Here is a 21,612-nt window from a genome sequence, read left to right as displayed (position 1 = left end):
ATTCATCCAGCTGTCTATTTGCCTGCATCTTCACCCTCAGATTGCAGCCCTTTTGCTCAAGAATGTTCTGTTTGTAACACAAATCTGCTTTCCTGTGATCCAAGATTCAATATTTTGGGGATGGCTCGCCCCAAGCTGATGTAAAAAGGATCAGAGTTTGTTGTCCCAAGCAACAATGGGTTGTAAGAGCTAAATATATTGAATACAGCTGAGGGGGGAAAACACAAGCTTTGACTGAGAGCCAAGTCTTTGGCAGATATATTTACTTGTGTCTTAATGTTGTGTTGTGTTCCTAAATGCTTTACTTGGACACTGTGTATTCTGTCCTGAGGCTGAACTCTGATGGTAAATAGGTTCACACCTGTCTGGTTTTTATTAGCTTAGCTTGTTGCATAACCCCATAACTATCTATCTATGTTTATCCTCCCTCCACCACTCTCCTTTTATCTCCTTACCTCTCTTAATTCCTTCCTGCAGCATTAAGCTCAGCGAATGTTAAGATTGTCGAAACATTTTAAAAGCAACAGGAAGTAATCTCTTTCTTTGTTATTTCTTTAGGTATGACTTCATCGAGATCCGCGACGGGACCTCAGAAAATGCTGATGTTCTGGGTCGGCACTGCAGCAACATCGCTCCAGCGCCGATTATCTCGTCTGGAGCCTCCCTCCAGATCCGGTTCGTGTCAGACTACGCCCACCAGGGGGCGGGCTTCTCCCTGCGCTATGAGATCTTCAAAACAGGTGAGGGACTGGACCTGAACATTAGGAATTGAGGATAAGACACATGTTTCGTCATAGTTTGGTTTATACAGCTAACTGACTTTTGATATACATTTGTCAACTGAAATGTACTTAAAGGTACTATGTGAAGTAATTTACACTATTTGTGTATAACACTGTTTATGTACAGTTTCTCCCAAAAATTCCTAAGAATACTCGTGTTTCCATCAACTAATTTCTTTGCGGTTTTGGAAGATTTGCATGATGGAAATGCCTAAATTTGAAAATGTGCATGCAATTGTGTTTTTTGTCTTTTTCGCAAAAGTAGTTAATGCGCTAAACAGGAAATGGAAACACTTTTAGCGAACATTAAACAATTAAACACAATGAATACAATTTCTGAAGACTTCTCTCCATTTGCTCAATCTCTTCTTCTTCTTCTTCTTCTTCTTCTTCTTCTACTGTTTACTGACAGATTAGCCCACAGCAATACATTACACTGCCATCTTCTGACCAAAGTATGTTCATGCAGCTTTGTTTATTCTCTCTAAATTGATGGAAACGTCCTTAATTCGCATTTTCCTCAATGCAGCATTTCAAGATTTCTCTTAAAAATTCTGTTATATTTTTCTAGGAAACACAGCTAGTATGATGTTTATGCACACTCACAGCAGCAGTGTGCAACTAATTTTAGCACTAGCAAAAAAAATAAACGCCATCTGACAGGATATGCTAGTGTGCTTTCTTATTAAAAAAAGCTGGTAAATTATGTCCAGTCTTATGTCAGTGTTTATTAACTGAAAACTTTCACATAGTACCTTTAAGACAGGAGTTTAAATCTTCCCTATATTTACACATCTGGAAACAATTCAATGCGAACTCCCCCGTTTTTGTAAAATATTACGACAATTTAAACAAAAATAAGATTTAAAGCTAAATATTAAGCTTGCTCAAATATTTCTTGGCTGTTCTAATCTTCTCACGCTCTGATTTATTATCATCCAGTTTCAGTTTGACATTATACTGATGTCCAGATTGGAATACAAAGAATAGAAGCTGATTCATGTTGCTTATTTTAACGATAAGGACTCAAAGTGCCACAGCCACTGCTCCATGCTTGTCATTTATCTCGATGTCTAAAAGTACTCAAAGACCTTTGTGGGGAACTTTTCCACACAGACGTAGGGCTCCGCTGTACATTAAAACTTCAGTTAATGATTTTGTCTTTGCCCCGTGTTAATGGCCCGAAACCTGTGATCATTCACCCCAACACTCTTACAACAATTTACATCAGCAGAGGCAGCCGTGCATATAAACAAAAGTTAAAGGGAGAGGGAGAGAAAAAATACTTTCAAGACGCCTGGAAGCATGTGAGGAATGCTTGCTTAATTGGAGCAGGATCCGCTTCCTCTGGGGAGGAGGGTAGGGAGGGGGGGCTCGGTGGCAGTGGGATGATGGAGAGAGCTCCAAGGCAACTTGGAGTTGGACTTAAGGTTAAAGGTTTATGGGTAGAGGCGGTGGCGAGGAGATTGATGGGGATGAGTGTGTGCCGAAATGGAATTTTCTCGAGGTCGTCAAAGTGCACGAGGTGAAGTGCACTTTGCAGGTGAGCTTGTAGCGGGAAGTGTATTTGTTTTGGCGGTGCGGTGTGTGTTTGTGTGCAGCAGGAGAGGTGAAATGGTCAGGTGGCCTTGAGGCAGCTTAAAGATTAATGTGCGAATGAGTTACCAGCTGATTGTCTTTGCCGCATGCGCTCTACGGCTCCGTTTACACGAGGACGGTCTGAACAGAAGACGCAAAAGTGGCGTCACGTCTTCACTTTTTGTTCTTCGTTTAGACGAGCGTTTTCGGGAGGAAATCTGCTGCATACGGTGACGCAAAAGTGTGTGAAATTGGATTGTATGCAGCCAGGCGGCATCACTTAAAGCCATAAGAGCATCTTTGGGCATGCAGAAGTTTTCACGCCACACATTTTCATCAGCTACTCCTTCCACAAAGTTCTCCACCATCACTAGATCTCCCAGGTCTCGTTCACAGCCGTCTGGCTCGCCTCCGACCAATTGCTGCATCCAGAATGTGATGGAGGTAATTCCAGATCCTTCTCTGTTCACTAATACTATCTGTACATATCCTGGACATTTGGTGGAAAGACTCCTGTAAGTTTATTAGAGCTGCCAGAGCAGCTTGAAGGTCCCACCATGGAAATAATCCCACGTTTGTTTATTTCCTGTACTGGAGCATGTATGTGACGTAAACACATACGTGACGTGAGCAGATCAGATCAGAGTTTTGTGTCTTGTCAGTGTAGACGACACGCTACGGAGGAACGGATTCAACTTTTCCACTTTGGAAGGTGGTTTCACATTTTTGCGTTTTTAAGCCCCCAAAACGCCGTCACCGTCTAAACGAAAGGCACTTCACATAAAATATTTTGTCGTTTTTACCCGCAAGCATCCTCATGTAAACGGGGCCTACAGCAGAAATCCAGATTCTTAGTACACAATTGTTAAAACAAGAAGTTTCAGCTGAATAAGAGTCGGAGTATGCGGAGCACAAAAAAGGAGCATTCGTCTCACAGAAAGAGCATTGAGTTATCACCTCCTACCTTTGAAAAATATCTCTGCTTTTGTGTCAAACGAATGTGACCCAGATTTGACGTTCAGCTCCGTTACCAAGGCCACCAGCTCGAACCCCGACAATGTAATAGTGTAGATTGCATCTGTCTCACACACACACACACACATACACACGGATGGATTGAAGGCTGGTGGATGGGGGATGCGGTTGCCATGGCTTTAACAAGATCCTGGTATAAATTCAGGGGGCATAAGAGATTGTGTCACTGTGCGAGCACATGTAGGTGTCTGCTCGCTGCATGTGTGGGTGGTTCCACTCAGCTTGTTGTGTGAGATTCTGTCTGTCTGTATGTATGTGGAGGCGGGATGATAGATGCATGTGTGTGTGTGTGTGAGAGAGACAGACAAACGGAGACAGACTGGTGGGGAAATGATTGGGGTGAAGGGAGATAGGCCGACAAAGCAGCAATGAGTCAGAGAGTGAAAATGTATTCAGGATGCGTGATTGAGGCCATGTGTTAATTACGGCGTTTCCAGCGCCTGCATGCTCTCTCATCCTGGCTGTTTGTCTTACCGCGGCAGGCCTGGGCCACGGGTTTCCACTAAACACAGTTTACAACTTCTGACGGGAATGCAGAGATCTCAGCTAAAATGTGTTTATTTACCAGAGTGGAAGTAATTGCAGCGTCATTACCGTGGAGGGATTACTGAGCAGACCTACAGGGCACCTTCACCTACAACATGTCACTCAAAGAGACAATCAGGAAGAGACTCAAAAAGACTATGAAGAAATATAAAAGTGCAACAAAAAGACTTTCAAAAAGATGAAAACAACTTCAAAGAGGAGAAAACAAAGACACTCACGACTATGAAAAAATGGCAAAACAACCACAAAGAGACACATAATAACTACATGAGACACAAATCAGCTACAAATAGACTCAAAATGACCATGAAGAAACATAGAATGACTGCAAAGAGACCAACACAACGTCAAAGAGATGCAAAACAGCTGCAAAGAGACACAAAGCAGCTACAAATAGACTCACAACTATGGAACAAGAGGTACAACAACCTAAAAAAGACATGAAATGACTGCAAAGAGATATATAATGACTGCAAAGAGACACAAAGCAACTGCAAAGATACTGCCAATGACTACAAAGAAGGGAAAAACAACCACAAAGAGACACAAAATAACTCCAAAGAGACCCAAATTAATTACAAATAGTCAAAAATGACCACAAATAAATATAAATTGACTAGAGAGACCAAATCTACAACATAGAAATGCAATACAGCTGCAAAGACACACAAAGCAACAAGCAAAGAGACCAAAACAACTGCAAAAAGATTCACAATAACTATGAAAAAAAGAGGTAAAACAACCATAAAAATACATAAAATGAGTGCAAAGACACACGGAGACACAAAGCAACTGCAAATAGGCTCAAAGTGTCCACTATGAAACATAAAGCAACTAGAAAGAGATGTAAAACAGCTGCAAGGAGACTTGTGAATATCTTAAAAAGGGCCAAAACAATCAAAAATGCCTACAAAGAGACAAAAAAATACCTCCAAAGAGACACAAAACAACTACAAAGAAGTGCAACAATAACCACAAAACTTTTTTGTGTATCTGTAATTTCTGAGCAGCTTTGGAGGAAAGTTATATTGCTTTTACTGAAGTATGTTTTGATATAACTGTACTTTTCTATGATTAAAGTCAGTGTGAAGTGTGAAGAAAATCCTAGATTGCACAGCAGTGGAATATCTTTGGTGTGTGGGTTTGTGTTTATGGGTGCGTATGTGTTTTTAAAGGGTGCGTCCCAGCAGAGATAGAAATCTCAGCACACAGCTGGGAGATGTGTGTTCAGCTTCCTTCCCATATTAAACAGACAGCGCAGGCTGACCCCATCACGCTGTGTCTAGAAGTCATACCGTGTGTGTGTGTGTGTGTGTGTGTGTGTGTGTGTGTGTGTGTGTGTGTGTGTGTGGCATATCTTGGCCTGTTTTTCTGAGCTCTGAACTAATGGCACTGCGGCTTGTTGTTGTTTTGTTCATTCAACCTTATTACATAAGCGGTGACTGTAACTACTCTAGGGGGTTTTGAATTGGACAAGCAATCTGTTTGTGTCAACATGTGTGTATATGTGTGTGTGTGTAACGGGGTACAGTGCAGCGAAAGCTAATTATTTCCAGCGCAGAGGAGCAGGAGTCGACCTTTGACTCTACATCCATCCTGATACCCCTCCACCTCCTCCTGAGGGGAGCCGGGGTGAGCTCCTGCCCCAGAACAACATCTCTGCCCCACTCACACACACACACACATACAGTACACGTATGCCTTAATCCTGCTGTACAGTGAAAGTGCACGACCCCCCTCCTCCCCATTATTGTTGTGGCCTACTTTGCTCCTACTCATGCGTGCTTAACCCTTTATTCATCCCCGACTACCACCACCCCCCCATCAATCCCTCATACCCTTACACACAGTCATGCGCTGCTGACGCTGTTACCACGGCTACAAGGGGAAGACTTTCCAGTAAAGCCCCTTTTTTCCCAGTTCCCCAAAGCCCACCAGTAGCACGGCGGGGGCAGATAACGTCGCAGCCAATCCCCAGTTAAGACGGGGAGCACCTCAGGGCGTTGGGTCCCCTCCGTGACCGCTGCTGTGGCATCTGTGGGGTCACGGCGGGAGCGCAGCCTAAAGCGGGACCCCCGACCAAGTGCCAGTCACAACATTGGCCCTGATGCTATCGCACTGATTGGATGCCAAGCCTTGCATCCGTGATGGCTGTGACTATAGGGCTAATTGCCATGTGGTGTTTATTCCTGAAACGCCCGATCCATCCCAATGCTAAAATTAGACTCAAGTAATTAACTAGCAAAGGTAAATTAAATTCATGAATAAATAAACTGGATGAGCGCGAAGAGGGTTGATCAGTGAAGAGAAGAAAATGAAATAATAAGGCAAACTCTATGAATAAGGAAACGGAGACACTTTGATCACAAAACAGCAGGAGGGTTTTTTTAATGCTCGAGATTAAAAATACTTGATGATCCATTCCACAACGGAGGCGTCAGGGTGATACGTGACTTCGAAGGAGCATTCCTTTCTATAAAAAGCTGCGTCAGACTGATGTCTCTGTGGGTCCATAAAAGTGTCGAGCCGTGGCACGCCAAGAACGCTGTTTTTCTTTTCTCGGGTCTTCTTCTTGTTCGCGATGTTGTTGTTGTTATTGTGGGTTTTCCACCCCAACTACCCCTGTGTAGCACGCCTCTTCCGCCTCATACACACACACCCCTTCCTCAGATGCCTCAGGAGAGATTTCCTTCAATGGAATCTCTACTCCAGTGTGTGTGTGTGTGTGTGTGGATGCATGTCAGACGGAGGAGACAGGCAGGTAGAGAGTGGAGGGTGAGGCGGTTTTGATGTGCAGCAGACAACGTGCGCAGAGGTGAGCCCTCAGCGAGAGCTGCATGCCGAGGACAGGGCAAGAGAGAGACGCCAGACTAGACAGAGAGTTAAAAGAGTGAATGAACACAGACTCGGCGTGTCGCTGCTGAGAAGACAGGGAACGAAGGAAAGGATGAGAGAGGAAGAGAGGAGGAGGAGGAGGAGGAGGAGGAGGGGATGCCCTGACACAACATGTGGAGCTGCTACTACATCAGGCACTCATGTGCAAGAGTCGAGTGGTTTCTACCCAGCAACTCACCCCCCTGCGTCACACTCACACATACACACTCACACCCTGACCTCCCCCTCTTTGCCAGCAGACAGCTCTTGCCAAATGGCAGCTCATGGTGCGATGCAAGCACCAACCGGGGCCGCGCATACGGCAAGCATGTGCGAGCGCGTGTGTGCAAGGCATGGGCCGAGGGTTGACGGAGGGAGGTGGTAACAGGGGCTTGTTTTTGGCGTGTTCATATAGCGTGACTTAATGAATGAAAAGAGAAGGTACTCATGCATACACTGCTGCACACGCAAATATAAGAAATGTGCATGCACACAGCGTTGGCACGTGGCAGCGCGGAGTGTGTGAAGCGACTATTTCGTGTGTGTAAAACACACAGAGCGGTGTGTTCGGAGGCGATGGAGTCAAGCTGTGCTCAGATTGAAGTTTTCGGCAGTAGGGCTCCAGACTGCTGCACTGTGACCCAGTAAGAAACAAGGCCAGTGTGTTACTGGGTCTCACACATACTGTGAAGCCATCACACACACCTTCAGACACACACAGAGAGACAAACATGCCAGCGGCAAAAGATCGGCGTGTGAGAAGCTTAAAAAAAACGCAAAAACACACTCACATGGCATATGGCTCATGCATACTGCAGTGACTGTTTTATTGTAAGCACATTACAATTACATGCATGTAACTGCTTTAATGGATTCACAGCATTCATGTTTACTCCAATTTATCACTCGTACACACACACAAAAACACACTTTCCACGGAGCGAGGTGAGGTCAGTGGTTGGGGGGAGATATCGCCGGTAGCTTGCTGTAAATTACCTTCATATTTCAACATGCCGAGTTCTGTGTGTGTGTAGGCGGCCTGGCTCCTAGCATGAAGGCAGATGATCCACGGGTGTTTTTGATGCTGCAGTGAGAGTGGGAGTCGACACACAAGAGGTTGAGCGCTGCTTTTAACATGTGGGGGAAGATTTCATACGTTCTTGTCAACATCCTCACTACAACATACGCTCCGGTATGCAAAATAGTTCCATCGACAGACAGGTACATGCATGGGGGGGATGTAAATACATGAGTCAAGGAAAACATGGGAGACAATCGGCATTAAAATAGACAAAAGGGAAAAGAAAGCGGAGAAAAACTAAGCTGCTAGAGAAGAGAAAAAACAAAGCGAGGGAGGCACAGACTGTCTCATGTGTTCTTTTCCGCTGTCGCAGTGCTGATTGGGGTCAGTTCTCTGCCATTAACCAAGTGTAGACAGGGGAGGGCCGGAGCAGCCAGTCGACCCTTTAGCTTTTATAGGGCTGTCTGATAATAAGGACTGGTGCCTTGGAGGAATGCTGCAGAAGGAATGCGCTGTCAACATGTCTGAGCTCCTTAAACGCTGCTTTTATGAATATGTATCTGGTTATCAAACGCAGCTTGAGACAACGCAGCAGTGCTGGATGCAACCTCGCTTTCCCAGGTTTGAAATCCACCAGAAAGCTTCTCCCCTGAGTCCTTTCAACCTGGCCTCCCTATCTGCTTTCCAACACACTCAATGATGGGAAAATAGTCCAAGAACAGACTCTTTTTCCTTATGCTCGTTATATGCTTGCCAGCTGTAAGCCTCTTGGCAAAGGCAAATGTAATGAAATGTGTCTTCTATCAGTTGTAATTTGCAGAGAAGTTGGAGAAACCAGCGTCCAGTACAAGTGCGCTTATAAATAGCCACATAAACAGCACGGATGGATTACTGAATGGGCCGACCTGGCACAGGCACAGGGTCCTCAAGTGTTAGGGCCCCCCACCCCTAGCCTTCAAAAAGACATACTGACCAGGAAGAGATTTAAAATGACCGCAAAGAAACATGAAATGACAACAAAGACCAAAACAACTTAAAAGAGATGCAAAACAGCTGCAAAGAGACACAAAGGCGCTCACAACAACTATGAAAAAGGACAAAACAACCAGAAGGAGGCACAAAATGAACTCAAAACGATCACAAATATGTATAAAGCAACTACAAATAGACACAAATTGACCACACAAGGACATAAAACAACTACAAAGAGACCTAACATACTCATAAAAAGACACAAAACAACTGCAGAGACACACAATTATCACAAAGAAATATAAAACGACACAAAATGACCACAAAATGACCATGAAACATACATAAAACAACTACAAAAAGACCCCAAATGACCACAAAACCCACAAAATGACCTCAAAGATGCATAAAATAACTACAAAGAGACACAAAAGGACCACAAATGACATAAAACTACTACAAAAAGAGACAAACCCGCTACAATGAGGGATAAAATGACTTCAAAGAGACACCAAACCACAGATAGCTGTGTAATGACTGCAAAGAGACACAAAACAACAACAAAAAGAGGCTAAACAACCTGCCTATGCAGTGTTTTTTTGCTATTATGTGGTGGTACCATATGCATGTCTGTGTCCAGTGGCCCTTTATCTCATAGTCTGAAGAAGAGCAGGATTTTAGTGGCATCAGTTGGTTTAGAAAGGACACAGCCACAGGTATTTCTGACATGTGCAGTTAAAAAAAGACCTAATGAAAATTCTGCAGTCTCTAAGCAACATTATCACACAAAGATAATTGCCCTCCTGGCAAGCATAAAAATAGACGGAAAGACATACAATTAAACATACCTGACTGTTTATAGCCTCCATTTAAAGATAGAACATTGGGTGTGACATTCGTTGAAGTCCCTTGTATTTTTAGTGTGTGTGCATGTGCTGGACCGTCAGCTCTCTCCCACCCTCATTGATGTGCCGGTCCATAAACACTCGGCCGTGACTCAGGCTCCCCAGTGGGCCGCGGAGCAGTGGCTGATGGGTAGATGATCTGAGCCACACAGCTGCCGCCGCTCAAGGTGAGCCGCCCAGGGCGCATAAATCTACATGGATAATGAGGAGCCGCCGCAAAGGGCCCACTTAGAACCATTACACAACGTTTGTGGAGTGTGTGTGTGTGTGTGTGTGTGTGAGAGAGTGTGTGCAAAAAGGAATGGGAGGTGAATGGAGAGTGTTGAGAATATTTGTTTTGAATAGAGCAGGGGTCAGTACTCCCCTCTTTAGCCTCGCATAAGTGTGTATTATGGAGTCATATTATGTAACGTCTGAGGATGCATGGGCAGATTTTCAGACAATGGGCCCCACCGACATGCAAAAGGCCCCATCACCTCTCCCATACAGCTGCAAGACACACACACTTCATAGTGGTTTAGACTTTTTTTTTTATTTTTGTATCTCTTTAGTGGCTTTATGCATCTTATTGTGTCCCTTTGTGGTCATTTTGTACCTATTTGTAGTTGTTTTGGTATTTTTTGGAGTTGTTGCGAGTGTCTTTAAGTGTCTACTTGCATCTCTTTGTAGCTTTTTTGTGTAATTTTGTAATTGTTTTGGTGTTTTTATAGTTGTTTTGTCTCTCTTTGTGATGGCTAAGTGTCTCTTTGTAGTTGTTTTGTGTCTCTTTGTAGTTTTGTGTCTCTTTGTGGTAGTTTAGTGTCTCTTTGTAGTTGTATTGTGTCCTTTTGTCATTATTTTGGTCGTTATTTTTTTCATCTGTTGTTGTTTGCCCCCTGTTTGAAGCAGTTTAGTGTCTCTTTGTAGCCCTTTTTGTTTATTTTTTTGTGTGTTTCTTTGTGGTTGGCAGGTGTCTCTGTGAGTGAACCTGAGGCGAATGCCAGAGGGGGCCCTGAAACTTTCGGCCCCTTTGCTCAGTTGGCCCATTAAGATGTCCATCAATGTGAGGACGGGGTCTTTTAAGGACACAGCAGCACCGTCAAACATAATTCTACTACTTTTCTGAAAGTGTAATAGGTTTTTGTTCACATCTTTGTCACATCTTTATTGTTCTTGAACACAGAAGTAGTTGGTTGGTTGGCATACGACTGACAAAAAGAGCCATTAGCCTGCTCATATCGTGTGCTGCAGCGTTAGATACGCCCACTTGAGCATTTACTCACTGTGTATTTTCTCCTCCATCGGTGATCATAAACTCTGTGTGTTTGTGTGTCTCACCACCGCAGCTACTGTATATTCCAGCGGGCTGTCAGTGATGAACGACTCTCTGAAACACCCTCTACAAGTCAGATGAGATATCCGAGCGTGATCGATTGCTCGCGCCTGTATCTTCTCCTAATATGACCGATTGCTTATTCTATTCTAAATATCCTCTTATCCTTGTATCCGCACAGGGTCGGAATTCTGCTTCCGCAATTTCACCAGCTCCTCCGGCATGATCGAGTCCCCGGGCTTCCCGGATAAATACCCTCATAATCTGGAGTGCTCCTACATGATCATCGCCCCGCCCCACATGGACGTCACCCTCACGTTCCTGACCTTTGACCTGGAGAATGATCCCCTGCTGGTGGGAGAGGGCGACTGCAAGTACGACTGGCTGGACGTGTGGGATGGCCTGCCACAAGGTGAGGGCACACACACAAATCACATGCATACATACTCAACATATGCATACACACACTGGATTAACACTTACACAGTTGCTTATCAAACCAGCATTTTTCGCTCCTGTCACACACACGGTGGCCTCAATTTTCACTGCAATATATAAGTCATGATCCTCAATGGAAACATCACAGTTAAGCTAGAAGTAGAGAGAATTCCAAACTGTCTTTGTGCACATTTATTATGCTATATCTCATAAAGAAAGATCTACATTTGCCCACATGTTACCAATATATTGTATATATATTTCCCAATATTTGAGGGAAAGTGAGGGCTCCATATGCTGTACATATGTTGAAATATTTAAATTTTTACAACGCCTACTTGAATCCTCTCCTGTCCTCAGTTCAGTCCAAGTTTCACTCAGTTTTTGTCAGAACACTGTTGCTCTCAAATGAGTCATTCATGGCTTCTTAGTTGTGCTCAGCAGTGCAGAATTTTATGTTTTTTGCAGAATCTGGTTAGCACAAACAGCTGATTTTTGGCAAAAAAAAATTATGTTTTATGTCAAATAAAGTGATTTTGATTAACTATCCCTATTTTAAGCTAAAATTTAGTTACTTTTCCTGACAGAAGCCATCAGAAATGTAAAAATCTGATTATAATTTCTTTTATAGTTTCTGGTTATGATAAATGGTGTAATTTTGGTGATTTTTTTCCTTTTAAACCCTCCAGTGGGTTGTATGTGCACGGAAACACACATGCTTAGATTTTATTTTGGGGGAAAACACACACATAAAACACTTATATCCACATCACACAAACTCACGCAATTCTCCACATTCCCACGCACAAATTTGCATACCAGTCCTTAATTTCCTGAGCAGCCATCGCTCTCTTTGATGTATGCAGCCATGCCTTACTGTACATTCCTTTGCATTACATAGAGGAAACATTATTTCACACGGGGAACTGAAAGTGGCTGGACACCCCTAAGGAGCAGCCCTTTCCCATGCCCCTGTTCCCTCTCCATAATAACACCCTTCATCACCCCATTCCTATCCTCCCTGTACTCCCTCCTTATCACCTCGAGCTTCCTTCCTCCCCCTGGCGAGTGAGAGTGATGGCTACGATGAATATCTGTTTGTATCCAATAGGAGGTGGCGAGTGTTGCGAAAGTGGCCTATCAACTGAGATCAGGAAGTGGCGAGGAAAAAACATTTGGGGATATTATCAAGGGCTTTGATAGTGACCGCCATAGGATAATGTTAGTAGCTGTAGTGCTGATGAAAAGCACATTAGCAATGGTAAGCGGTTCACTTCCCACCTCTCGCTTGCTGAATTTCTTTCTCCCCCTTTTTTTTGAAATATGAAGCAGAGAACTGAGGATTTGCTCTAATTATTCTATTTTCAGTTGCTAAAAAGGGATCCAAGTGGATTTAAAATTCCAATTATAGCCTTGAATTTGGGAGCTTTGATAGCTGAAAACAATTTATACCATTCAAAGTTGAGAATTAGGAGGAAATTAAAGTGTAACCCAGTTCCAGAGAGACGAGTCCTCGGGCATGAAAGAGGGACGGGAGACAAAACGGGAAGGGTGAAGAATTTGGTGTCTGGTGAGGAAGCTACTCTTGAGACTATTGTAATCCTCGCCGGTGTCTGTGTGTGTGTATGTGTGTCTGCAGCTGATCCCAGTGCAGCTTGCATTTAGGCAGGGATTCCAGTCCCCCTGCTGGGCCCTGGCTGAGACACACATGGCAGATGGAGGGATGGACAGGGGAGAGAAGGGAGAGAAGGAATGATGGGAGGAAGAGCATGCTGCGACTCATTAGACAACACTTACTCAAGCAGCGTGGCCACTGGAAGCCTGTCTTTGCAGTGCTGGGTCCCTTTTCCTATTATAAATGGAAAGGACACTGGAGCATCATATAGCAAAAGCAAATGTGACCAGATTTTCAAAATAAAAGCTCCCGGTTTTGGTGTTTTTATTGCAACATCACAATGAAAATGACTTAAAAATGAAACCATTCAGAGCAAAAAACTTGTTTACATCGATTTCTTCTGTGTCTGTGTGTCTGCAGTGTCTCCTCTGATCGGTCGGTACTGCGGGACAAAGATCCCTCCAGAGATCCAGTCATCCTCCGGCCTGCTGTCCCTCTCCTTCCACACCGACATGGCCGTGGCCAAAGACGGCTTCTCCGCCCGGTACAACATGACGCACAAAGAAGTCAGCGACTGTGAGTGCAAGATAACTTTTAGCGAGTGTGTGTTCGTGCGTGCAGATGCTCTCTGTGCCGGTTTGTTTACCTGTTTTTATTACCAACTCTATTTTCTCTCTTTCAACAGTCTCTTCGCCGTCATCTCTGCTGACACTCGTCTTTCTTTCTTCATCTTTCACTCCTCTTACCCTCTCGATCTTTTCAGCTTTGCCTACTTTAATGCTATTTAAATCTCTCTCACCCCTCTCAGTCTATTTTGCTCCTTCCTAAGGGAGCATGATTTCTCAGAAGCAGACTCATACTATTTTCTTTTAGAATATAAATTAACTTCACCTCAATTTACTTCTGCTCACCTGTTGGGCTGCTTTCTGTCTCCCTTTGCCCTTTCTCTGTCTGGATTTACCTTTTCCTCTCTGTCTTCGAGCTCTATAATATGCAGCTTAGATCTTCCCTTTTAGTCTCTTCAAAAAAAGCTCTTGCATCTGTCACCCATTCTATTCAGCTCTCCTTCCTTCCTCTTTTCCTTTTTTTTCCTACAGCTTATTTTCCCTCTTCACTGTAAAGCCACGTCAACAAACATACAGTAAACGCTCTGCTTTCTCCGTCTCTTTCCCCCACCAGCGTTTCACTGCAGCATGGCGCTCGGTATGGAGTCGGGCAAGATCAGCGATGATCAGATCAGCGCGTCGACAACCTTCTACGACAACCGATGGCTGCCGCGGCAGGCCCGCCTCAACAACGACGACAACGCCTGGACGCCTTCAGAGGACAGCAACAAAGAGTATATACAGGTCAGGCTTCAACCACTTCCTGGGGATTTTTAGGGGGAGATAGAAGGTCAACAGTAGATGCCACATAGAAGTGGTGAAAACTGGGGATCTGAAGATTAATTTCAGCTTCGTATCTCAGGTTTTTATGGTCATGAACCAGAACTAAACAATGCGTTTTGGTAAGATGCCCTATCCAGATTTGAAAGTTCAGAGTCTATACGGGCTAAGAACTTTTAAAACCATTTGTTATATAGATTTGGTGCTAAATTTGACAAATTTTTCCCCTCAAGAATCGATATAATGGTCAAAAACACAACATTATGACTCCAAGATTTTGAGGAAAAATTCACACTCTGATTTGATGTCAAAAACTTTTTGGGATTTCTGCAAGAATTGAATTTCTTTAGCAAGTGGATGGCAAGATTGCACTTCTGTTTCTGAAGATGTCAAGAGACTCCTTGGTGAAATGGCCATGCCAGCTTTTCCTTCACCAAATTTTAGCGTCATTTAACCACCCTTCCTGAAAAGTGGAACATGGTTGGTACCAATGTCTCAGTAGATGCCTAGTTTCAAATGATACCATTATTCTCACTCTAGCTTTAAAACTGAGCCTGCAGAGGACGTTGGCAGCCTTGGGGGAATTTAAGAGATTAAAACGTTCATCCACATGATCTGAAAATTATAATAATTCTAATTACAATGTGAATATAAAGACCGCACAAAGAGAAATCTGAATCAGCATTACTTCCACCTGCAGAGGACAATAAAAGTAGAGAATTCTTCTCAGTGATACGAGTGTAGAGGAGAAGATTCACCCAGCAAAAGCGTCTCTTACAGTGAGGACACACACACGCTGAAAGGAAATAGAGGAACTGGGAACTGATGATAAGGAAGTGCTTCTGCGCTCTCAATCTTTTCCTGTCTCAAACACACACTGGCCCACTAGTATGCATGCATACGTAGACACACACACACACGAGCGCAGTCAGAGGAGAGCGGCGAGAAGGCCGTGATTGATGAAGGTGCTCTTCAGGAATGCATCCGAACACTACGCCATTGATCTTTGCCTCCAGCCTTCCTCCCCTTACACACAACAATGCAGAGATGCACACACACACACAGCACCTAAGCTCCATCAGCAGTAGGCCACAGTCGTTGTCCATCCCCTGCTGTCTGCGTGACAGATAGACACAGCAGCTGGTCTGTCTCTGTTATCTACATCAGCCCTGAGCTCCATAAATCCCTGCAGCAGCCTACACAGTCCTATTACTCTGTTTTATTCTTTTTTAATCTGATCTACATACACAATGCAAATACATAGCATTACAAATTAAGTAAGGGTAGAATGGACGTTGAACAGCTCCTGAGACAAGCAGATGTCTATCGCTAGCTAGCTTAGCTCAAGTTGTTTTGTTAAACCGAGCACTGCCGTTGGCCACCAGAGGGCTATTTCTCTAACTAGTGTTGCAAGAAAGTATGGTGGATTTAGCAAGCTAGTTCGCTAACTAGCAGACAGCTGGCAAGTTAGCTTATTTCACCATACTTTCAACCAGTGTAGCATTAGTGTAGCATGACAGCTAACCAGTATCGCAGATTTATAGTTATCTAACTCTAGTTTGCTCATTATCTCGTACTTTCAACCAGTATAGCATTAAAACATGGCAGAATTAGCAAGCTGGCTTGTTTGCTAATTCTACCATACTTTAATGCTACACTGGTTCCAGACCAAGAAAGCGATCTGGCAATAGCAATCTGGTTTACAAGGCTCCCTGTCTCTAACCTTTACACGACCATAGTGTTTTAGTCTATGATTGTTTTTTTCCTTCTCTTCGTGGTTATTTTGTGTCTTTTACTATGAAAAGGGGCAAAACAATCACAAAGAGAGAAAATGATACATTGTGAGTCTCCTTATGGTCTTTTGCAGCTGTTTAAATCTCTTAAGTCATGCTACATCTTTTTGGGTGACTTTTTGTGATGAAAGGCCAGTGGTTACACATAAAAATGGCCGCTGCTCTGACCACCCTGCTATATTTATTTGAATGGGTATGTCGGTTATTTTTTATGCTGTTCTGTTTAGAGATCTAGTTGTACAATATTTCTCCTTTGCCCCTTTTTTCCAGGTTGACCTCCACTTCCTGAAGGTTTTGACGGGCATCGCTACACAGGGGGCCATTTCCAAGGAGACGCAGAAGTCCTATTACGTCACTACCTTTAAACTGGAGGTCAGCACCAACGGAGAGGACTGGATGGTCTACCGGCACGGCAAGAACCACAAGGTAGCACATGAAATCAATTGTGAAACCGCTCTCCCTCAGTCAGGACATGAACTTGTGTATACAAGGCTGCCTGTTTCTGACCTTTATACAACCATCATGATACGTTCTCCAACAACAGAGGCTGTTGTGTGTGCCCGAGGGCCGTATCAAGAGATGGTACATTCCTGTAAGACTCGTTCCCCTTCCAGGACTGTTTATGAACCTGAGTCATGACCCTAGTCATGAGGTAGAGAAAGAGGGAATTGCAGGGAGGAAGAGATAGAGATAGAGAGAGGAGGGGAAGCTGACAAACAAGAACAATGGAGTCCTCTATGTGCCCTTATCTGGGCTTGCAATTCATCATCTTTCTCACACCAACGCACACACATAAACACACACCTGGGGTTGTGGAGTCACACCCCGTGCGGACTGAGTGCGTTTAAGAGTTTCACAGCTACAATATTTCCTGAAATCGATGGTGTTTAGTGCATTGCGTGCAAGGTGGGGGGTGGTGTATGAATTCATATACAGTGCAGGTTGTTGTCGTTGTGACCTACAGTAAGCCCGTCTCCAGGGGATTTGAACTCTGTCCCTCATATCTGGGTTAAGGTCACTGTGGATTGCAAGCAGAAAAATAGAGAGTGGCAAGGGTGGGTGTATGGAGGGTTAATCCACACTCACTTACCCACAGAGACTGGGGGCCCCCTTCTGTGTGTGCCAGTGATTGGTTTGGGTGGGGCCAGTGGGGGGTATTTGATGTGGAGATTATTGAGCGAAACGTGGATTTGACTTAAAAAGTCAACATCTGTGTAATTTATCAGAACCCCCCACTCCTTCCACATACACACACATGCATCATCCAGAGACCCCCCCTTTAAACAACCTCTGGCTGATCTCTCTGTCTGCAGATCAGAGCGTGTGTGCGCATATGTATATGTTGTGTGCCTGTCTGTCTGAACTGTGTAATCTGAGTCCTCTAATCTGTCTGAGTGAAAAAATTCTGTTCAGACACGGATGCATCAACGTGCATTTGGGAGAGATTCTGCGTGTACGAGTGGTCGCTTTGAACATTTTAAAATCGGTTATGTTTAGCTTTCAGAATGCACACAGTGCAGGAGGAAAGTGAAAGATCAATAAAAGATAGCAGCCAGGATCAGCTTCACATAGAGTGTGAATATTCCTCAAAAATTGAGGCGAAACCAGGAAATCAAGCCTGCTACTTTTACTAATGGAACATTACATTATCTATAGAAAATGTGGATATGATGGCGTATGAAACGTTTGTGATTATCATAAAGAAAATATTAATTATTTAATTTACTCCTTGTGTGATAGGCATGGGCGGCAAATACACATAGACACACACAGACTTTGTAGTTATTTGGCCTCTTTTTGTGTCATTGTAGGTCTCCTTATGGTCTCTTTGCAGCTGTTGTGATCTCCTTTAAGTTATTTTATGGTTTTTTGTAATTTTCTCTTTTTGAGTGACTTTTTGTGATCAAAGGCCAATGTGGCCCCTGATATATTTGGCCCCTGGACCTGTGCCTGGTCATCTTGTTCAGTAATCGATCAATAGTGAAAGGGCTCTTGAATTATGTTTGAAATCCACAAGGATATATTGTGCATTCTCATCCTCTGATGCACAGTGTGAGGATCTCAGATTACGTGAGATCAGACGTTCTCTTTGTATTTCTGCTGACCACAGACAGTGACAGATGCACGGGAACACTTCTTGACTAATCGCACCAAATTTGCAGTCATGATATCAGCCTGGCCTGACTTTATAATGCTGAAACTGAAGAGTTTACCCTTCCTGTCAGCCAGGTTCTCCTCTGGCCCCCGTGGGCTGCGGTTGAATCTTCCGTGACTGCTAATCCACCAGTCTTGTCGTACAAACTCCCAGTTAGCCAGTCCTAAGCCCCCCAAAGAGCCCTTAAGTGGTTGAAACTGAATTCTCGTCAGGGGGTCCTGTAATGACTGGGATTTGGTTCTTCTAATTGTCATTTAACAGTGAGCTTGAAGCTAATGTGGCTTTGGAAGAGTGCGTGCGCATGTGTCGGCGGTGTTTGTGGAAGGTTGAGCCATGAGTGTGTCTGTGCATCAGATATGAATCACCCATGAATAAAAGGATTGGCTTGGCAGTTCTTGCCTCACTCTGTTTGTTATTCTGGGGGAGCACGTTGCCATTTATTGTCATGATTTGTGTCCTTATTTGCTGTGTTAACAAAGACTGAAGGATTTAATGCCAATACGGATTATTTGACTGAAAGAGAGGCGGAGAGCTGAAAAAAGAATGGCATTGTGGGAAATTGCGCTCTTTTTTTGTTGTAAAGAAATGAAAGTGCTGTCGGGAGAGAGAAAAACACCAGCACTGCAGATTGCAATCACCTCAGTCACACTAGCAAACCGGCTTTGTGCACATGTGTGTGATTTTTTTTTTTTTTCACTCATTTTTTCAGACTGCCAACACATTTTCACTTTGACACCCATGTGACTTGTTAATTCTAAATCACACTACTCACATATGCACCTCATTACTTGATGAGACGTGAGCACACTTAGGAATTGCATCTAACACACACACACACACACACACATCGCACATAGATACACACATTTTTTTGTAGTGCGACCATAGAGACACACACCCAAACAAATTAACATTAAATACACACACAAATCCCATCAGCCCCAGTGCAAAGCAGGCATTGTGTTACTAAAAAGCATTGTGAGGCTGTGCTAAATCTGTCCAACACACACACACACACACACACACACACACACACACACACACACACACACACACAAAGCAACCTGGGAGAGAGAGGAGGAAAAAACGCCCACGCAGCATTTCAGCCTGCTCCTCCATCACACCCTCACACACACTTTGTTTTTGACATTTTATAAGCTCACACACACATGCAGACAGAAACAACTGGTAACACTGGTACAAAGTGGGAGCTTTCAACATGAGGTGGTGTAAGGCAATTTTTAAGGATCACTGCTTCAACCTCTCTCTCTCACACACACACACACACACACACACACACACTCACACCACAAGCTCCTCTTAGAGGCAGTAGTGGAGAGCGGCCAGCTGGAACCAGTTCCGACTGTCAACATCTTCATAGGGAGGGAGAGAACGTCTGGAGCAAAGATGGAGGGGAGGGTGGGGTAGGAAGAAAGAGGGAGAGAGATGGAGGGAGTAAGTAGAGCAAGAAGACAGGGATGACGAGTGTAATGGACAGAGAAAGGGACTGGGATCGAGGGAACAACACAGGGATGAAAAAGCGGCCGGGAAACGGATAATGTCTTGCGCAGAGCTAGCCGCGTCTCCCTGTGGTGCCATCAGGTTGAAGGAAAACACTGGCAGAGGAAGGAGACATGTGCTAAAAACACAGAAGAGAAAGAGAAAGAGAGAGATGGTGGATGAATCACGCTATGATGTAAACATCCATCCACAGCCTCATTTCCAAGAGGAAGCATTTTCTTCACTCTATCGTCGAATTTGTGCCGGAGATCCTTAGAGATGGTGTTTACTATAACGCACACAGTTTTCACGGTGACCTCGTTCTCCAGAGAGGTCATCAATAGTTAAATACCCGTGGTGCCTGTGTCCCGCCAATGTCCACACAGTCTGGCCGCCGCATGCTGTTTCCGCCGCGTGTGTGTGTGTGTGTGTGTGTGCAGGACTTCGTTATATTTTCATGACTCTCCACACTAGGAGACACAACATGACAACTTTAATTATTCAGCCCACCTCGCCTGCAAGTCACGTGACGGACCGGAACGTTAAAAACATGCCAGTCGTCGGGCAGATTTCGGAGGTGGAGGTGGGCCGGGTCTAAAATACGAGTGTCATTTCACATTCCTAGTTGGTCAAAAAGTAACCGTGTTATCTCCGAGTTGGTCAATGAACAACCATCTGCTTCCTCGGGTCGCTGACCTTTAACCTTTGAAATAGAGGGTCGGGGGTCAGATGAGTGACCTCTCAGGTAGCCTGACAATAGCTGCAGGAAGTGGAGGAGACAGAAGAAGCAGCTGAGAGCTGACTGACAACTTCTCATTGTCCTTTCTCTCTCCTCTTACAGCCAAGAGAATCTCTTGAGAGCTGATTCTTATTGAACAAATTGTTCTTTTTGTGTCATTAACACATTGTTTATGCTGTATTCTCTGCTTTTATCCAGAGATGGAAACAAAGGGAAGCAGCTAATGGCCTTTTAGTGATAATGGGCATCACAATACATTGGAACATTTCGTCATCTGGGAATTTGTAGTCATTACATTACATTTTATATAATTTTTTATAACTTTTTGTTTCCAACTCAACTTTTAGGGACCTAATAATGCCAATATTCCAATTTTTTCTACTAAACAATATTTTTTAATCACATAATTGCGTTATTGAAAATAAAAATCAAGGCAAAGTTAAAACTAATTTTTAACAATATTTTATCTGATAAGGGATGTCATAATAACAGATTTTTTTCATTAACCTAGCAGTATTATAAAGCACCTAGACTTGCTTTATAATAAAAGATCCCACTTTTTACATTATGGGAGCTTTAAATAATGATAGCAATTCATTTCAAAATAGAAGAAATTCCATTAGATTTTATTAAGAGATAAATCCTTGGATTTCCTGTTTCAGTGATGAATCTGGTCGTTGTTCTTCTCCTCCTCTTCCACATTCCTCTTTCATATTCCTAATTCAGTTGTATCTGCTGCCCTCTGTTCAACCTCTCCTCTCTCTCTTCATCTGTTTTTAACTATTCTTCTGAGGACTCCCCGCAGTCATTTTCTTGTTTTTGCTGTCATCTCCGTCTTCCCCTACACGCTGCTCTTTGTTTCACAGACACACTATCTGTGAGCGGTGAAGACGGGTCGGTTGTATGTGTGGCGAGCCCCTTCCATCACACGCTCATCTTTGTGTGAGCATGCGTGGGTGTTT

General features: G+C 43.8%; 1 protein-coding gene across 3 annotated transcripts in view; it reads left to right on the top strand.

Moving 5' to 3' along the window:
• nrp2a (neuropilin 2a) overlaps nt 1-21,612 on the top strand; it is a 74,964-nt gene that overhangs the window by 22,060 nt on the left and 31,292 nt on the right. For all 3 annotated transcript variants that reach the window (XM_059327831.1, XM_059327829.1, XM_059327832.1), the window contains exons 3-7: nt 559-740; nt 11,207-11,437; nt 13,499-13,654; nt 14,258-14,427; nt 16,527-16,682. In XM_059327831.1, coding sequence (XP_059183814.1) covers nt 559-740; nt 11,207-11,437; nt 13,499-13,654; nt 14,258-14,427; nt 16,527-16,682 — 895 coding nt within the window. The remainder of the gene's footprint in view (nt 1-558; nt 741-11,206; nt 11,438-13,498; nt 13,655-14,257; nt 14,428-16,526; nt 16,683-21,612) is intronic.

The sequence above is a fragment of the Centropristis striata genome, chromosome 24, assembly GCF_030273125.1.
Source record: "Centropristis striata isolate RG_2023a ecotype Rhode Island chromosome 24, C.striata_1.0, whole genome shotgun sequence".
NCBI classification, from domain to species: domain Eukaryota; kingdom Metazoa; phylum Chordata; class Actinopteri; order Perciformes; family Serranidae; genus Centropristis; species Centropristis striata.
This window is presented reverse-complemented; position numbering and strand designations above follow the sequence as displayed.